Here is a 19205-nt window from a genome sequence, read left to right as displayed (position 1 = left end):
AGATGGGTTCATGCCGAGAGCTCTTTCTGGCAATACACCGTCTGTATTGTTTTTCTTTCTTCTTTAAATCCATTGTTTAAAAATTCCTCAGCCACTTTGTCTGTGTAGAACTGGTGCAGATATTGACGCAGCACTCATTTTGGCTCATAAACATTTTTATCCCCACCCACTCTCCATGTTATCTGTCATGCATGCCTAATGTTGAATTTCCCTCTCTCCTCCCCAGATGCAGTGTAGACTTGGCTGCTGACTGGTCTGCAGCCTCTCTTGTCCCTGGAGTCAGCCGGTTTGGGGGCAGATTCCTGCATTCCCCTCTTCTCCATCTCAGCCTTTGCCTGGACAAAACTAACTGCCTGCCATTGGAGTACACAGCTCGTCCTCGCCTGTGTTGCCCGGATCAGCACAGCTCATCTCCTGACTGTGGAGAGCGCAGCAGCTGCACAAGATTCACCTTCTACCAACTGATCCCACCCAGCCCCGCCCACACCTCCCCGTCACCATGGTGCTGTCACAACGACAACGAGATGAACTGTAAGTTGCCAACACGCCTTTTCACAACATGTGGCTCAGGCTTATTGATTGATGGATTGTGGTTGCAGTGTTGCTTATATCATGTGATGAAACATTTCACTTTCATAAACTCAACTTACCCTGACAACTGCTCAGCTGCCCAGTGCAACTGCATTTTTATGATCTTACTGTGCAACCTTAAAGGAATGACCAGGATTAGGTGCTTTCCTAAATGTTAGTTGTTGTTGTTTTTTTATTTTTATTTAAAATCTCAATGCAATCCAGCTTCTAAACTTCCGTTTGCTGACATTATGAATTTATGGGGCCACATGAGCAGAGTGGCTATTCTGTTGATCTGTTGATCTTAATCACATATTCCTTATAGCTGCTCAGTGACATAAGTGTCATTAACATTGTCAAAGAGCTTGAAGAATTGCTGTGTGGGCTCCACGCTCGTCTATTTGTATACCTATACCCAAACAAAGTATTGATATTTGATTTATAGTTGTTTCCAAAGCCCACAATATCCTACTTAATGTCTGTCCCTTTTACGACAGTGGTCAATCTGTTTGCTTCCAGGCAAGGATGTATATTGACTTTTTGTCCTCAAGAAGACTCGATGCCTGGTTGACGTTTTTCCCTGAGGTATTGCAGCACAAATTTATTGATCATTCACCTACACTACGTACCCTGAAAAAAAGTGAAATGTTCAAAATGTGACGTTAGGAGAAACCTTGGACAGCCACAGAGGGACACACAGGGATCCAAAGTGTGGTACCATGCTTCATGGACTGGCTCTGTACACCTTGTCAGTCCACAGGAGATCGAAGTTGCATTTAGACAGAGAAATATCAGCACATGTGCTGTGAAATGTATTAAATGAGCAAGTGAGAAATATGAGAGAGCCTGTGGTGGGGGTATGATTTAGCCCTGCTTAATCTGTGGGCTTGGCAATTAACCCCGAGGCAAGGGATGGAAAGTTGAGGCATCTCAATGTGAGATACAAGGTCATGAGAGGGAGATTAGATGATCTTGTTGAGCATTTCCCCTCCACTTAAAGGGGCAGTAAGCGATTTTGGAGAGATCTTGTCTCTCTCTTTGTTGTTGTTGTTGTTGTTGAGGATTTTACTGCACTGACCGGGGCCCAAACCCGCAGCCTCGGGTGAAACCGACGCACTAACCACTAGGCCAAAAACTTTAAGGCTCAGCGTCACTCGCAAGCACATCTCTTAACGTGTCTAGGAGTGATGTGTACAAACTACTCACACAGTGTTGTGAGGTGTGGTCCGCACATGTTTTTTTCTGCGCAGCCCTGGTTCTGTAACACACAGAACCAACAGCTAGCAGACCATGAGGAAATATCTGCTGATTTTTACAAACTGTTTATTGGTTTGAAATTGCTTACTGCCCCTTTAAGAAGCAGTTTAAAACTTCTTATTTTTCAGCCTGCTGGTGTGTCTGAGAAATGCATCGATGCTCACATGACGAGGCTCTTAACATTCCTAGCACTCTGTGTTTTAGATTAGCACTGTCAGAGGGGTCTGTTGGTATGGAGAAGTCTATCGGAATGCTAATCTTTCACGCTATTTGCCATTCAGAAGAAGCTGCCTCCCCCTCGCTCTTTTTTCCTCTGTTGTACAAGTCCCTGGCCCCATAGCTTTTGGACCACTTGGAGATGTTGCTTGGCTCAGTAAACGCTGTCATTGAGCTTGTTGGTTTAAAGTGTCCATAAGATTGATTTATTATTTTCATGGCAGTGGTGGCAAATATTAACACTGACCACCAGATAGTGAGTTTCATTCTTTTTTTTTTTTAGTAAAATTGTATTTCATGTAGAGCTGTGCACAGCACATAAATTTCATTTCCCCCCCCCCATTCTTTCTTATAGCATTGTTTAACACCAGAGCAAATGATGTTGGCATTTGATTATTTTTTGCCTTCGCCAAGGAGTTTACACTTCATCGCCATTTGTCTGTCTGTCTGTCTGTCTGTCAGTCACTTGTTCAGCAGGATTTGTCAACTGAAACGGTTTCCATTAATTTCTGTGGAAGGATGGGGCATGACCCAAGAAAGAACCCATTACATTTTGGAACAAGTCCAGATAAATGGGGAGATCCAAGATTTTGTTTTGTTTTTACATGGCAAGATAGGGCCTTTGCAAAGGTATACTCTCTGCAAGTCCCCTTCTTTTTTTATTCATCTGTTTATTTACTTCAAATCAGAAAGCATGGAAATGGTAGAAGAGAAGACAGTATTTTTCCTTTTTTTTGTCTCAAAAGAGGACTATAATGTTTTCCCCTGAACTGATCCTGTTTGTCAGCACCACAGTCAGATGCTGTAGGTCTTACAGCATGTTCACAACAACTCTATTTTTATGAGCATAGCCAGTGAAAAGCGCATTTGTGTTTCATTGCAGGGTCAGGGGACTCGTACCCGCTGGCATGCAGTATAAATAGATACAGAGCACAAACTATCAGCTCCCCTAAAAGACCTTGAGGCACCCATGTGCAGATGTGCCTTTGCTTTTGAATTTTATCTTTCCTTTACAAAGAAAATCCCCCCAGCTTTCTCCAGGTCTTAGGCTACAAGCTGGTCCATGTGCCTTTTGTCCATTTCCATAGTCCTCTGGCTGTGAATGTGATGGAACAAGAGATTAAATGTCGAGACCTCTGCCATTCAGATGACATAAAGGTTACAAACAAGCCACAATGAACGATGTATGAATTCACCCAGTCAAAGTTATGGCATGAGTTCAAAGTAGAGTCCGTTTAGTTCACTGGCCTTTCATTCTCTGTATCCTAGAACTAATGTCATGTTTACTGTATGTATTAACTTGTCTTCTAATATTCATACACATTCTAATAAAATGGATTATATAAATCCTGAGTCTTAAAAGTTAGTTAAGGATTATAATGGACAATGGAGGATACATCCCTCAGGTTAGAAATTGATAACATGCAAAGCAGTTGCTCCTGATGCACAGAGAGGTTGATGTTTCCCCTAAAATTGAAGGCACACAGTTTTTGTGTAACTACTCAGGTTAAAAAGCCCCTATTATTATTGCTGTTACATGACAGCTTGTGGGATATGACCAAAAACTCATATCCCGACAGAAGATCAGGTGGTTTCATATCCAGATAAAGACACATATCATAACTCATGTTTGCTGTCTTTTTAAATCTGTTGGCCTTTGATGTAACCCTTTGAGCTGTTATGGCAGTTGTGAGTGTCAGATTTGTGGATTAAAAGCCAAAGCTTTAATCTTTTTTTATTAATTGTACTGGTTGAATTGAGTCTACCTGGTCCAGAGATGCAGTATTTCAAATGGTTGTCATGCATCTAGTAGCACTGTAGTGGTCGGCTGTGACAGGTCCTTCCCCAGGGATGGGGGTCGCATGCAGACATATTTTGCCGACAAACACAGGCAATTTGTATCAAACTTGCATGTTACGAGAAAAAATCTGCAATGTGCGAATACATTGTTCACTATTGCGATGCCGAAATGACTTGTGATACATAAATAAATACTGAAATGCGCATACACAGCATCTTCCTCAGCCATTGTGCTATCTAAGGGTTGTTGGCCAGCCCGGACTCCATCTGATTGGCTGAATGGTGTCCATGCATCCAAAGCTCCCTCTAATAAGTCAAATGTTCACATGTTGAGAGGGTGAATCCCTACATTCCCGAAGGGCTTATGTTGAGCTTGTAACAGTGAGACAGTGTGGTTTCTGTAATAAGGCTGTAGCTTTATAATGTTATATTTATCTCATCTTATCAATACAGTTCACTGTGGCCTGTTCGTTTATTGAAACCCTTATTGGTTCTTTATAATAATAATTTAAAAAGATTATGAATAGAAAAGAGCACAATGTGAAGTGGAAATGAAGTGTTCAGTTCAACTTCTGTCCTCTCCTCTGTCCTTTGTCCCTCTGAGGAGGATGTGGGTTCATCAGCTACTGGTAGCGTTTCTATAGAGGAAGCAGGTTGAAATTATTGCTTTTCTGTGATTAATGCTTGTTGAGCAGGTGGTGTGATAAAGGACTCTTACTGACTCTTTTTACTTCATGAAGCTTGTCATTACACTTGCAGTGTATTGTTAGTTATTGAGAACTAGAGTAAAAAGTACACTTCTCACTGGTCTCCACTGTCACCTCAGTGCCGTCCACTGTGTCATCATGTTTGAGATGTGTTTATTGCACATGTTAATATTGTGATGAGTCTGACAACTAAAATATGATTCATTGGTAGGAACTAGTTTGTATTGTATGTTCTGTCCCAGAGTCTCTGTTTTCAGTGTACTGAACATGGCCGGGTGCATCAGCAGGGGGTCTATCTTATTTTGCCTTGGGACTGACACACAGATGGACTGGCATTGTAACAGTGTGTGTCCAGGACCCATCATTCCTTATCAATCATTCTCGTTTCCCACATAAATAGGACTTGGCTCTCGGAAAAGGAGCAATCTACTGGATTTGTACAACCAAAAATATTACACATTCTGTGTCATTAAAATTCGAAAAGAATATAGATTTTTCAATATGTATACAATGATTACAAGATAAAAAAGAAAGGCAGCAAAAAAAAAATTCAGAGGGCAAAATCTAGAATTTGAAAAAATTACTGAAATAATTAATATATTTTTCTGTCAATAAACTAATAGTTGCATCTTGAGATTATCTGTATTATGTCATTGTATGTTTAATCGAAATGAAATGGAAAAAATCATGTAAATCCAGTTTGTCTGAAATTAGTCTTTCTTATTTGCAGCAAAACAAAAATTAATACAACCAGATATATTAGAAAGGATTGCCACCTCAGGAGAAATTATTTAGGAAAAAAATCCTTTCCACGTGATGGGAAATCTAATCTCACATCTGTCCTCTCTTCTTCCTTTGTTTATCTAAACTTAAATTACATGAACATTGGACATGTTGGTGTGCAGACCAGACAGCTGGGTTTTCAGCCCCATGCTGCTTTTTGAACTGACACTCCTGCATACACACACAGGCACACTATCCATAATGAAGACGAGTGGTGAATATACGGTTTAGGAATGGATATTTGTCTGCTGGGGATCTCGAGTAGAGGAAGATTTCCGCTATGAAGTTTTCATTGGTCTTAAAAGATGATCCCCACTGCAGTGCTCTTAAAATATTTCAAAACAGGGTCTTTTTTTCCTCCACAACCTACCTGTTTCAAATAGAAAAATGAAAGTTGAGAATCAAGTAAAGGGCAGAATCTTCTATAAACAAACCAAATTCTCTCTTTGAAATGAAGTGGCTGATTAATTGTTTGCTTGATCTGAGTGTTGATGCCTTCAGGTGACTTGCTTCATGTCTCAGTAACCAGGGCCTGGGGCATCTCATCATCAGTCAAGAAAAAAATAAATAGTCAATTGGTTACACTGTTCACAGAGATCCAGCTGTAGCTGGGCAATTATGCAATCTGTCATATGATTTTCGTGGAATGTCTTTGGTCAAAAGTTCTCCCTGGGACTTTATCAGCTGTTCAGTACTGTTAAGACCATGAAATAAGCAGAACATTTTTAACTCTCCACCAGCCTGTCTGTGTGCTTTACAAAATGTCTGCTTTGCTGAATTTGTCCTTTACTTTCACACATTGAACCTTTCAGCAGAAGTGGTCGTTTATCTTCTGCAAGATTAAGTGGAGTGAAGTTTCTTTACCAATAACATGTCTGTCCTGTATATATGAGGTGAAGTCTATTTGACCTCCTCCTACTGTTGATATGCAGGTTAATCATTTCCTTTGTTTAATTGAGTAGTAGTACTAAGATCTTGTGGTTCTTTCAGTTTCAAGGAAAAATATGCTCCCCACCAGGTTTGAGGCTTTTCATCAACTCCACACAAATGTGTACCTTGGGTAAATTGCAGAGCTGTTGTTCATACTTTTCAAAAATATATCCTGCCTTTTTAACTCTTGAAAGGAGGAATTGAAAAAATGACATGGGAGTGTTGCTTTTGTTCATGCATGAAGCTAGCATCAAATAAACCTAAATAGATATGTAGGTACAGCTGCATGTGTGGTTTGTCGGTCCTGAAATGTCCCAAGCTTTGCCATGATAGAGCAGTGATTGAAGCTGTTGATAGCGGAAACATGAAAGTGGTAGTTTGTTTCAAACTCTAAAAAGCAGTATTTTTCTCCAGCAGTATTTCCATGAGCATATATACTTAGCAGAGACGGTGGTTACATCACCACACAGCACCGGTCCGTCGTTCTCTGATGTTATTACCATCTCAGAGGAAAAACCACTGGTGCAGTGTTTGTAAGCTTTTTTTAGGGACAGTTAGGGAAATATAACTATATATACATACAATACCATGCTAAAATGTATAACAAAAATTGTTAAACATTGGTTGCATATTCCAAAAATTCAGTGACCATTGCAACAAAATGGCCCAGGTTCAGTTCATCCTGCTTTTAACAATATTCAAGACATGTCTAGACACTTTTTAGTCAAGATATCTGGCCACATTTTATAATTGACACAGAATGTAGTGAAGTCTGTCAGTAGTTGGAGGCTCTATTAGTTAATTGTTGCTCATCTGCAAAATTATGTGAAAGGGTATGAGCATGGAGCGGGAACTGGCAGGAAGTGATGCCAGTGGCAGACAGGCTGGATGTGTGACTCACCTCTCTTCTCAGAACGATGAGGTCATGATCGCTCTCCCTCTTCTCAACCCTGTTTGTCTGTTTATTGTAGCTGACAGAGCAGAGAACCAGGGGTCTGTCCAACCACAGCACTGATAGAACCCATCTGAGGCCCACACATGAGATTACTGTCACTTGTAAGATGTTGTAATATATAGGCATGATTTTCAGTCACAATGTTTCCTCACAGAGAAAAGCATTTGGATCTCACTGAAGCAGACTGAGTTTACAGCTCTCCTCTTTTGTCCGTCCTCTCTGTCCATGCCCTGCCCTATTCCTCACTATCTCCCATCACATCATCTAGCTGTGGGGCTGCTAGTAACCATGGAAACCAACCGGTTTGCTCTCCCTCTGTCGACATCACTACACATCTCCCTCCCTTTTCCACTGTTTTCTTCCCTTTTCCTCAAAGTCTTTGAAGACTCCATTTATTGAAAATGACCAGTTGGTTTATGTTATATTTGGCACATCCAATGTAAAGTGGGCTTCAAGGGAAAGGTGGATCCTCTGTGTTGAGGACTACAGACTACATTCAAAAATAAGAGGTGTTGGCCCCCAGTTTGTTCACTTTACATTGCTGTTTGATGGTATTTTCCAGTATTAATTAATCTACCAAATATTTTTTCAATTATTCATTTATTTAGCCTATAAAATGTGTGAAAATGTGGAATCATGCCTGACACAATTTAGCCTAAGTAGATGTGTTCAGATGCGTTGTTTTATTCCACCAACAGTTCAAAACCCACAGATATTCAGCAAACATTCATATATGCCAAAAAAATTGTCAGTCTTGATATTTGGGAGGTGCTACCTGGAGATATTTGGAATTTTTGGCAGAAAAATAAATTTATAAAAATAATTCACAAATTGTTTTTTTCACCCAATTTAACTGATTAATGAACTAATCGTTTGCAGCTTTAGCTGTTTTGTCCAAACAACTTGGTTGTGTGTGCCCTGCTATTAAAACAGTATGTAAGAACAGTTGAAATCTCCTGAAGCTACATAAATAAATGGACTAAAAATCACCTGCTCCACTTTGTGAGGTTTGTTAGGACCTGAATTTCCAGCTCTCATTTTAGTGGTGACATTTAAGCCTTTGGGGCATGTTGGTGGTTTTGGAACTGAGGTTGTCTTCCTGATATTCCTTCACTCTGGTATAAGTTGTTGGTCATACACATCTACTGACACACCCAGACCACATCAAAGCTTCCTCTGTGCTTCAGTTTTCCTCGTGCCTCATCCCTTTCTCTCAGACATACTGGCCCACCTCAGCCCTCCCCACTAGTTCAGTAGATATCCAGCCGGCAGGCTGTCAGAGGAGCAGATAACCTCTTGCTAACCTTGAGCTGTAATAAGGTCTGCTTCTGTTGTCACGGGATTCAGGTGGGCACATGGAGACGGGGGTTTCAGTGCTCAACACTGACCGAAAGGGCACAGGGGGCACAGGCGGGGCTGACAGATTGTACCCCCCACCCCCTTCATCTTGGCACCTTAAAGCATTGCAGCCTGACAGCTTGTCTGGCTTCTCCTGGCATTAATGGTGGGGATCGCTGTGCACAAACACAGGAGGGCTGGACTCAGGGAAGTATTGTATTACTATTAGAGGAAAATTGCATTTTTATCAGACATTCATGAATTCATTGTCTTTGTTTGTGTTCTTTAGCTCATTTTCCTGTCTTTTTAAGTCAGTTTTTTGCCACGCCTGGTATTCAATAGAGAAAACTGAAAGGGTGCATCTAAGTGAGTGAGTGAGTGACAGAACATAAGGAAAAAGAGGGAGAGAATTAGTATTTTAGCTGTGCGTTTGCATTTGTTTTCCTCTAATGGAAACCAGGCGACAAAACAGTGTAGGTATCCTCCTCCTCTGTTCTTTCTTTCAGCTCTGTCTGTCTAGTCTATTGTCTGTCCTTTCTGGACATCTCTTCTCAGAAATTTAAAATAGTAGCACAGTTACACACAATCCCCACCATCTTTAGTGTTGGCTGTCTGAAATGTTAGGTGTGTTTTCAGTATCTGCTTGTGTTCGTCTGCAAATTTGTACCTGAGAATGACATGAACTGCGGCAACAGAAGCTTGAAGTTTATTCAGTTCCCAGGAGATTAAAATGCTACTCAATGATTTGTCTCTTTTTATGTGAATGTAGTTGATTGCAGGATGTATAAGAACTCTAATTTTCCCCCATATCTACACCATAGGGAGTCATCCCTTCCATTTATTTGCCCACAGCAACAAGAGCTCATTATTGAAGCAGGCAGATGTGTTCTCAATTTGTGTCAAATGGGCGGAGGTGTGTGTGTGTGTGTGTGTCTGTGTGTCTGTGTGTGTGTGTGTGTGTGTGTGTGTGTGTGTGTGTGTGTGTGTGTGTGTGTGTGTGTGTGTGTGTGTGTGTGTGTGTGTGTGTGTGTGTGTGTGTGTGTGTGTGTGTGTGTGTGTGTGTGTGTGTGTGTGTGTGTGTGTGTGTGTGTGTGTGTGTGTCAGTCACATGCACGCACGCACTGGAATTGTATGGCTAAAAACATTAAAACAGTCTGAATGTGTGAAAAGCATGTTAAATTTACATCTCTGTCTGACACGTTTCCTGAACCTGCTAATTTTCTGTCTTTGTTTTACAGTGTTGGATACAACTTCATTTTTCCACCTCGTTTCTCCTGCCATTTAAAGAACTATCTCGTCTGCTAATCAGGAGAACTAATTACGGGTTCCCTTTGTCTGTTTCAGAAATCGAGCGATAGCCGATTATCTACGTTCCAATGGATATGAAGAGGCATACTCCACTTTCAAGAAGGAGGCGGAATTAGATAATGTGAGTAGATTATTGGTGGACACGCACATCCATACAGTCAATCAGACCAATTTACACAAACAATAAGTCTTGATTTCCACCTCACCTCTCATTTGAGTCAATATGTTGATGAGTGTGACTCAGAGCACCTGTCCCCAATTATGGTGGTCTGCTTTAATACTGATTTTCTTTCCCCCCCTGGGTCTGAACATGGTGAAATAGGCACAAGTGTGCTTAATGAAGTGTTTTATTGAATTGCATTATAATGAGAAAAGTTCTTCATATTCTACTACCACATGTAAGTAAACTAAAAATTTAATTTTCAAGAGAAATTTGTCAATTATTCTTCCGATATGGATTTGATTACCAGTATTCACCCAAGTCAGCACTTATACATTCTAATCATTGTATTATTTTTTTAATAAAATCTACTGTAGTACAGAGCCAAAAAATGAATAATGTGTGCTGTTGTCTGCACTGCCTACACCCCAAAAAAATCAGAACATAAACAAAGAGGGGAATATAAAGTATTTAACGAATTGTGCTCCTAAAATTGAATTCAGGAGCTCTTGGCATACTTTTAACTCATGATCCTGTTTATCATGTTATTACTGAGTATCTTTTGCTCTCGCTCGCTGTAGCACCTCTTGTTTCACCTTGCCTTCAGGTGACACGCCGCCCCTTCTCTTTGTCTTCACCCACCCGCCCCCCGGCATTTTCTCTGCAGTAGCACTGAGCAAGCAGGTCGAATAATAGATGAATGACATGGAGGGATATTTTTACCCTGTTGGGTTTTAGCACTCAGCCAAACTCACACCTTTGCAGAATCATGCGAAACAACCAATTTATATTTACCACCATTTCCCTGAGGTGTAAGACATTTGTGACCTGTGTGGTTTTTCTGTCTATTAAATGGGGTTAGATTTTGGTCAGAGTGAATTAAATGTTCTTAACCTTGGCTTTTTGTGGCTATTTGAGCAGCAGTTTTTAAGGTTATGCTATATGAGGTTGTGTGCACTCGCAAGTTTTCATAGTAGGAATAATTAATAGAGGTCATGCTCTAGTTTTATATTGCATTGCCTTGTGGGAGAAAATGCACACACCTGCATTCCCTACACATTTAGTACCCATTGCCAATAGGCTGGCAGTCTACAGTGAAGTCTGGCACTGGCCATTTTGTTTGTCCTTGTGTGTGTATCTGTGTGTATGTGTCAGTGTGTGTTGGTGTAATGGGCAGATGGTAGATAAGATGATGGCAGACTTGTTCAGACTGGGTTCCCTCTTCATTCCCTTTGTTTTCTTTCTACTCCATTTGCCTCAGCTCATGTCTTTGTCTTTTTATTCTCCTTCATGTTACAGTCTACGGAATCGCCTCTTGTCATTGAGAGGTGTTAGATTTATTGACGTCCTGGGTGAACTAGTTTTGAAATTGGAGTGAAAACAATAATTTTCTCCCTCACTGACACTCGTGTCTGTCTGTCAATGTGAGTTTTTGATACTTTCATAGTCATTAGCCTCAGTGCATGGGCACACACACACACACACACACACACACACACACACACACACACACACACACACACACACACACACACACACACACACACACACACACACACACACACACACACACACAGACAGTGCCACCAAAACTGTAGTTATAGTGGTTGTAGAATAAGACAACAAAAGGTAAACTTAACTAAAAGGGTCCTTTTCATTTAATTGTTCCGGGAGGATAAACATTGTAGACTCCTATAGAGAGTGTGTGTGTGTGTGTGTGTGTGTGTGTGTGTGTGTGTGTGTGTGTGTGTGTGTGTGTGTGTGTGTGTGTGTGTGTGTGTGTGTGTGTGTGTGTGTGTGTGTGTGTGTGTGTGTGTGTGTGTGTGTGTGTGTGTGTGTGTGTGTGTGTGTGTGTGTGTGTGTGTGTGTGTGTGCGTGCGCGCGTATATAATAATAATAATAATAATGAAACAATAGTGGGGTGTAACAGTTCTGAAACAGTGATATAAATGTCCATTTGTACATTTTCCTATTTGAAAAGCGGGAACCATCAGTTTCAGCATTTTTGCTTGGAAAAAGTACAGGAACATTAATCAACTATCAAAGTACAGTACTTGGCAATTTTTTTCTTTCTGATCAACTAATCAGTCAATTTAATTTTACGGCTCAATGATATCAGACAATTATGCAAATAAAGCAATTTGAGGGTGTCGCCTCAGGTTGTGTGGAATGACGATTGGATTATTCTACTATTTTCTGACTTCCTGTAGATCAAAAAGTTCATTATTTAATCAAGAAAATTAAGCTTAAGCTAATTAATAATGAAAATAATTGTTAGTTGCAGCCCCGGTATTATTTAAACATCCCTCCACACTGTTTTGTTTCTTTCTTGGCAGTAAGAAAACATCCTGTGTGTGCCATGAGGCCCGTTACGTAAAAGTTAGCAGGCCCCGTGGTATTAGCCTGCAGGCTTCTGTCTGCCAGGACCACCACAAGTTAACTTCCCCTGCTGCCTCTGGTACTGTGTGTGTGTGGCTGTAAGCTGCCTAAATCTTCCTTGTCTGCAGAAGATTAGCTCGTGTGAGAGGGATTAGGACTAGGGAGTGTGTTTATATGTGTGTGTGTGGCATGTATGTGTTTGTGTGTCGTACACTAGGCTGGCGGTGTCTGGCTTCAGGGTTGGCTTGTGACGGGTGTGTAAATAACTCCCTGTTCCTTCTTACTATAGCCAAAGACCTCAACATGCCACCCCAGCTGGCCCCCTCCCACAGGCCTCACAGATTATGCAGAGCCCACAAATTTGATTGGCTTTCTTTGCATGTTTGCTGATATTCCCCTTTTTTCTTTTAAACATCCACCCCTTTCTCCACAGAATGAAGAATTGGATAAGAAGTATGCTGGCCTTTTGGAAAAAAAATGGACCTCAGTCATCAGATTACAAAAGAAGGTTTGTTGGGCCTTTTCCTCCTCAAAGAATGCTTGTGGAACATGATGGTCTTGTGAATGGTTCATGACATTTCTGCTGAATCTATTGCTAACACTGAAAAAATAAAGGAAAACATTAACCTGACTGTGTTTTAAAACAAATTATTACACATTAACTGACTCCATCAAACTTAACCCCCTGATCTCCTCCCTTATGTAACATGTGCATATTTCTATATATTTAATTTTTTGCCTCTACACTGATAACTTGTACCCATACGCTTTGGACAGGTGATGGAGCTCGAATCCAAACTGAATGAAGCTAAAGAGGAGATCACCTTGGGAGGGCCCGTCAGTCAGAAGCGCGACCCAAAAGAGTGGATCCCACGCCCGCCAGAAAGATATGCGCTGAGTGGCCACCGCAGTCCGGTCACGCGCGTCATCTTCCACCCAGTCTTCAGTGTCATGGTGTCGGCTTCCGAGGATGCAACTATAAAGGTCAGTGCTTGTTCTACAATGGATTAGTTGCAGAGGTTGTGTTCAAATTGGGGCTTTTTAACTAATGTCCCAATTCTTCTTCTTTTTTAAATGGTGTTTCAACTGATTTCCCCTGCAGAGGGTCAGCAGGTTTCCTGAATACAAGCTGCAGCAGGGGATTTCACTGATTATTTTATCCTCTTGGACTGAAGATTTGCAAATAAGTGAAATCACTGCTGAAGTCTGAAATGGAAACATGATTAAATAACTGATGAGTTCTGTGTGTCTGTTAATGTTTTTTTACCATGTCAAAACAATGTATTTTATGTAAACTTTAAGGTTTCCAAAGCCACAGTAGAAAATGGAAAAATGATAAAACCATGTAGAGTCTTGATGAGCTTGAAAACCTTTCAGTTTTCCAGAGATGAAAAGTTGCTGCAATATTTATCTGACATCTTGGGTTCTTGGATATTATTCACTGTAGACTTGTAATTGCTCAATTGAAGCATCATCGTAAACAGATTAAATTGGATTTGGCAATGTCTAGGGAATAAGGATAATATTAAATTTCTTCTGTTTCTGCTTCAAACTAAATCATACTCAAGGAAAAATATTGTCAGCTGATATGTTGTCAGAAATTTATGGTAATGAGAACAACATTGAAGTCAAGCAGAGGTTACATGTTGCAGAGCTGGTTGTAGAATGGGGGTATTCATTTATCATTTAACTGGTGAGAACATAGATGAAACATCTGGCAGACGGGTTTGAATTACACTTATTGTCACAAAACACTTTCCCTTATATGTACACTGAGTTTTGGTCACACAAGACAAGGTGTTGTAGAATTTGCATAGCTATATTCTTAACATTCTGGTTTTAAGAATAGAACAAATATATTTTCCGATTAAAACATTTTTTTTTGCACACATTCAACTCTGACTGTCGTGTTTCTACAAAACCCATTATTCAGTGCATGGTGCCTTCCATTCCTAGTTAACACAGGTGTGGCTTAGGCACCAATACTGTTTGAGTATGTTAATGTTTTCATTAGATATGTTTGGACTAAAGCAGGTATTAATGCTTGGGAGAAATGTCAAACATAACATTGCAAATACAGTTTGGTTTCAGTTTGGTGAAGACACTTCATACAGATTCACCATCAGTCTGATATTGGAGCTTCCTGCAGGAAACAGACGTCAGTGTTTGTTTTCACACCTTCACATTAGATTAATAGGATTCAAGTTTAAAATCAACCGAATGCTCTTTGTTAATTTAGTGCCAGCTTGGTGGCATCTTGTCCTCACTCTGTTGAATGCCGCTCCTCTTTCCTCCTCCTTTCCATCTATTCTGCTTCACTCTTTTTGACAAGCCAATGCACAAGCACGTCTGTCTGTCATCCATGTATCTCTAGATTTCATATATAAACTTAATGGTCTGTCTCTGGGCTCTGTTTGCAGCAGTGTCTCTCCCATGTCTCACTGTACAATGCCAATAGTTTGCTAAGCTGTTTGTTCTCTATATTTTATTCATGAGACAATAAGAGACACTTGTTCGTCTCCTCCTCTACTACGCCCACACAGCACGGGCCCCTCTCCGCGTTTTGGAATTTTCCTCCTTGTACCTCATATCTCCCTCCCCTCCTCTCGGCACCCCACTTCGAGCACACTGCCTCATTTATCTTCCACTTAAAGCTTCAGATGCCCAACCATGACTACCCTCCATCAGAGACATCCACCCCTCAAAAGAAGGCAGGCCTGGGCCCAAACTTAAAATTCAGCCCTTCTGTCTTGCACCCTCGTTCCTGGCTGGCTTCTCTGTCTTTAGCCTGGCCTGACCCCACCCGTGTCCTACTTTTCTGCTCCTCAACAGCACTGTTAAATTTTTAACTGCGGAGTAGACCTTGTGCTCTTCATGCTGAAATACACAGATGTAGCAGCTCATTGACTTTCCACCTCATGGCAGTGCCTACTATTCAGACTGAACAGCAGTGTGTCATTTCATATCATTCACTCACCCTGACTTTGTCCTGTCACCTCTTTTTTTGTTGAGAGGAAAGGGTTGTTTTGTTTGCCCCAACAAATCAAATTATTAATGACATTTCACTATTTTTAATGTAATTTAATTCATAAATTTAAATAGCTAAATCACTTTTGCCCTTTACTCCTCTGTTTATGATGTTCCTCAATCTTAGTTTTCCTGTTCTCAAATCGTCTTGCTCCCCCTCCGATTCCTTTTGTCGTCTCTCCTCCGCTAACATGGGATCTCTTTTCACTGTTACCTTGGGCTTAGCTCTAACCGTTCACATTATATAAATCAGTAGGCCCTAAGCTTAGAGCTGTGCCCACTCAGACATGTCAACCAGAGGCTAGTATAATTTAAACATGGCTATGGCGCTCAGGTGTCAGCATACCTATTCCTCACTTCACAAATGGAAGATACAAAGAAAGTATTTATCTTACTTGTGGTCTTTGAATGACAATGATCCAAGGCAAAGTTACATAGATTATAACCCAGAGAAGTTCCACTGAGGATGATACCTCTTATAGCATTGGGTTACAGGTAGTTAATGGATGTGTGGTTAAGATGCTGCTGCTGCTGAAAACTGTTAATATGTGTGTAGACTGTCAGACCAGGTATACCTCAAAACATAAACTGCATTGATCTTTTCTTGGACACACACACACACACTCACACACACACACACACACACACATAAGGCCATCTGCACTGTCTGTAGCTTACTTGGGGGGAGGCAGAAGAACTGGGGGAATGGGGGGGGGGGGGGGGGGGTTCTCCTGTCACCGTCTGCCCAAAATCTCTTGCCCATAGAGAGGAACCAAGGAGGGTTTATCCCTCCATGACAAACCGTCTGCCTGAAAGCCTGAGAGACGCAATACATTTCTCAGGCTAGAAAATCAGGCTCACTACTGTTCACTCCATATTCTGTCTGTATGCCAACTGGCTTCACTGTACTCGGCACAATGAACTGTCTCTTGGCTTTCATCAGGCCTAACTGCAACCCTCATCGGCGTCTTGGCACATGGACCCTTGCATTGAGCAACAGTAATGCATCGTGGATGCTCTAATTCAAAATACAAAGAAGTGTGTGAGGCCTGTATGAGCTCTCAAGACAAATGTAATGGTGGTGGTGTGGCCATTTGTAATAATTCTTTAATCAGTGTATCTCATTGTTAATGCTGAAGTGTGACTTCCCTGAGCAGCTTGCTGCGTTCTCCCGCTCAGCTGAGACATGATGTTACATGTTGGGCCTATGCTGGGATCTGGAAAGGGATTCATTTTAAAACGAATACTAACAGCTCACACTCTTTTGTCTCAATGACAGATAGCAATGACCAGCCTGTGATTTTGTCTATAAGGGACATTTCTAGGTTCCTCTGAAGATAATGTTTAAATATGCTCTCTGCTCCAGGTGTGGGACTATGAAACGGGAGACTTTGAACGCACACTGAAAGGCCATACAGACTCGGTGCAGGACATCTCTTTTGACCTGACTGGAAAACTGCTTGCATCCTGCTCTGCAGACATGACTATCAAGCTATGGGACTTTCAAGGCTTTGAGTGCATCAGGACCATGCATGGTGAGAAGATAACACAGTTTATTTCTTCAATAAAAATCTGATGATTGAATCTATGACATTTGTTTATCGTTATCATTGTAGCGATAATCTGTAATGGTTTCCACATCACTGGTGTTCACATGTAGCATGCGACTGTACACAGGGCTCAGGTGGTGCACATGCTGTTCATTATCACATTTGATGCTGCTCATAAGCCTCAATCTGCTCCCATTCACTGGACCCTAAGCTGAGATTCATGACCAGTTCTGACAAATGGATTGTCTCTCCTAGTGCCCACAGTACTCGGGTCCATCACGTCTTATAGTGTAATTGTTTAGTCATTTAAATGGTTAAAAAATTAGCTCAGGTTTTTAAACACCTATCTAATTCTTTTTTTTTTTTTTTGTTATCTGAGAGTCTTCTCCATCATTGCTTGTGTCATCGCTGAATCATCATCTCCCCCTTTTACTCCTTGATTACCAAGTAAATGACGGCAACCTGGTTTACATCTGCCCCGCGCCCTACTAATGTTAAGCACTACAACTACCCCACATACACACACACACACACACACACACACACACACACACACACACACACACACACACACACACACACACACACACACACACCAAACGAATACATAAATGCACATATGAATCTTCAGCATTTCACATTAAGTTCTTTACACAAGTCTGCTGCGTCTTAAACATTAGTGTCTGACAGTGAAGCAGACATGAATGAATATCAATGAACAAAATGTGTCGTAATTCCTTTGCCAATCTTTTTTGTTGTAGATGAGGTTGTGAGCTGCTGGCACACTTTCTCAAACAGACGAGCTGCATTCACACTGAGCTAAAAAAAAAAGCTAAACATTTAAATGCAGAGATCGCTGTCTGAAACATTCAATTTAACTGAGCCTGTTGTCTTGATTTGTTCCCCACCATTTCCCCTCCATCCTTCTTTGTACCTCATCTCCATTCACTTTTAATTCATCTGCTCAGCCTTTGCTGGGCTGGGCCAACTGGTGAAGTAGATAAGTGCAGATTTGGACATCAGTTTAATTATCCTCTTCAGAAGCAGATAGCACTTTTCTGTGGAGCTGCCACCCATTATTATAGCCACACAAACACACACACACAAACACACACATTTAATCTGGCCTTTTAGAGTATACTTACTGTTGTCTTCATCTGTTTAGCAGCTTAAATATGTCCCAGCGCTGGGTAATTAAGCATCTCTTATTCTCTGTGGAACAAAGTAAGCCCCAGCAAATCCTGCCTAGCTTGTCATTTAATTGGCTAATTACAACCAAACCCATAATTTTTTGGTGCTGTTAGTGGCCAATATATGTAAGATAAAATGTGAATATGATTCCTGGTTAAACTAAAGGAGAGATTAAAGGGATCATGTGTTGCCATCTGATATGATAAAAACTTCAAATGTTGCGTTGGCTTGTGTTGCTCAGAAAGAGTTAATAATGGTCTGTGGCTGTTACTGAGATCTTATTTTTGACCTTTCTGTTTTTTTCAGGACATGATCACAATGTTTCGTCTGTAGCCATCATGCCCAATGGAGATCACATTATTTCTGCCTCGAGGGACAAAACCATGAAAATGTGGGAGGTGGCAACTGGGTAAGCAGAATCCAAAAACTCCCATAAGCCATCATCAAACCACTATGTTTGTTTTCACTGACATTCATGAATCATCTCTGCCCTGACAACTTGATAACTCCTGTATTTGCCCCTTAGCTACTGTGTGAAGACCTTCACAGGCCACAGGGAGTGGGTCCGTATGGTGCGGCCCAACCAGGATGGCACACTGATCGCCAGCTGTTCCAACGACCAGACAGTGCGCGTTTGGGTCGTGGCCTCGAAAGAGTGCAAGGCTGAACTGCGGGAGCACGAACATGTGGTGGAGTGCATTTCTTGGGCGCCAGAGAGTGCCCACCCCACCATCCAAGACGCCACAGGCTCTGAGGTAAACAACTTTCCATCCTTGTGATAAATATCTCAAACAATCCTGGGAAGAGACGTCCCAAGGATCCTGGGGCCACACATCAAAAATATCAGAAGGATTATGAGGAATAATATATTATCCTGAAAAATACCAACCTTAACATGTCGAAAAAGCAACTTAAAATGGATTCAATCTGGATCTGACACTCGTCCACAGTGGATTTCTCACGCGATCAGATGACTCAGAACATATTCCCTCTCCACACGTGTAGCCTCGTCAGTTGGTCTCATACGTCACTGC

General features: G+C 41.2%; 1 protein-coding gene across 2 annotated transcripts in view; it reads left to right on the top strand.

Moving 5' to 3' along the window:
• LOC118299333 (lissencephaly-1 homolog) overlaps positions 1 to 19205 on the top strand; it is a 31367-nt gene that overhangs the window by 6373 nt on the left and 5789 nt on the right. For both annotated transcript variants that reach the window (XM_035622947.2, XM_035622948.2), the window contains exons 2-8: positions 227 to 531; positions 9901 to 9985; positions 12837 to 12911; positions 13181 to 13387; positions 16797 to 16965; positions 18478 to 18580; positions 18698 to 18926. In XM_035622947.2, coding sequence (XP_035478840.1) covers positions 500 to 531; positions 9901 to 9985; positions 12837 to 12911; positions 13181 to 13387; positions 16797 to 16965; positions 18478 to 18580; positions 18698 to 18926 — 900 coding nt within the window. In that variant the 5' untranslated portion in view covers positions 227 to 499. The remainder of the gene's footprint in view (positions 1 to 226; positions 532 to 9900; positions 9986 to 12836; positions 12912 to 13180; positions 13388 to 16796; positions 16966 to 18477; positions 18581 to 18697; positions 18927 to 19205) is intronic.

Source organism: Scophthalmus maximus, chromosome 11, assembly GCF_022379125.1.
Source record: "Scophthalmus maximus strain ysfricsl-2021 chromosome 11, ASM2237912v1, whole genome shotgun sequence".
NCBI classification, from domain to species: domain Eukaryota; kingdom Metazoa; phylum Chordata; class Actinopteri; order Pleuronectiformes; family Scophthalmidae; genus Scophthalmus; species Scophthalmus maximus.
Note: the sequence above shows the minus strand (reverse complement) of the source record. Positions and strands in the feature narration are given on the sequence as shown.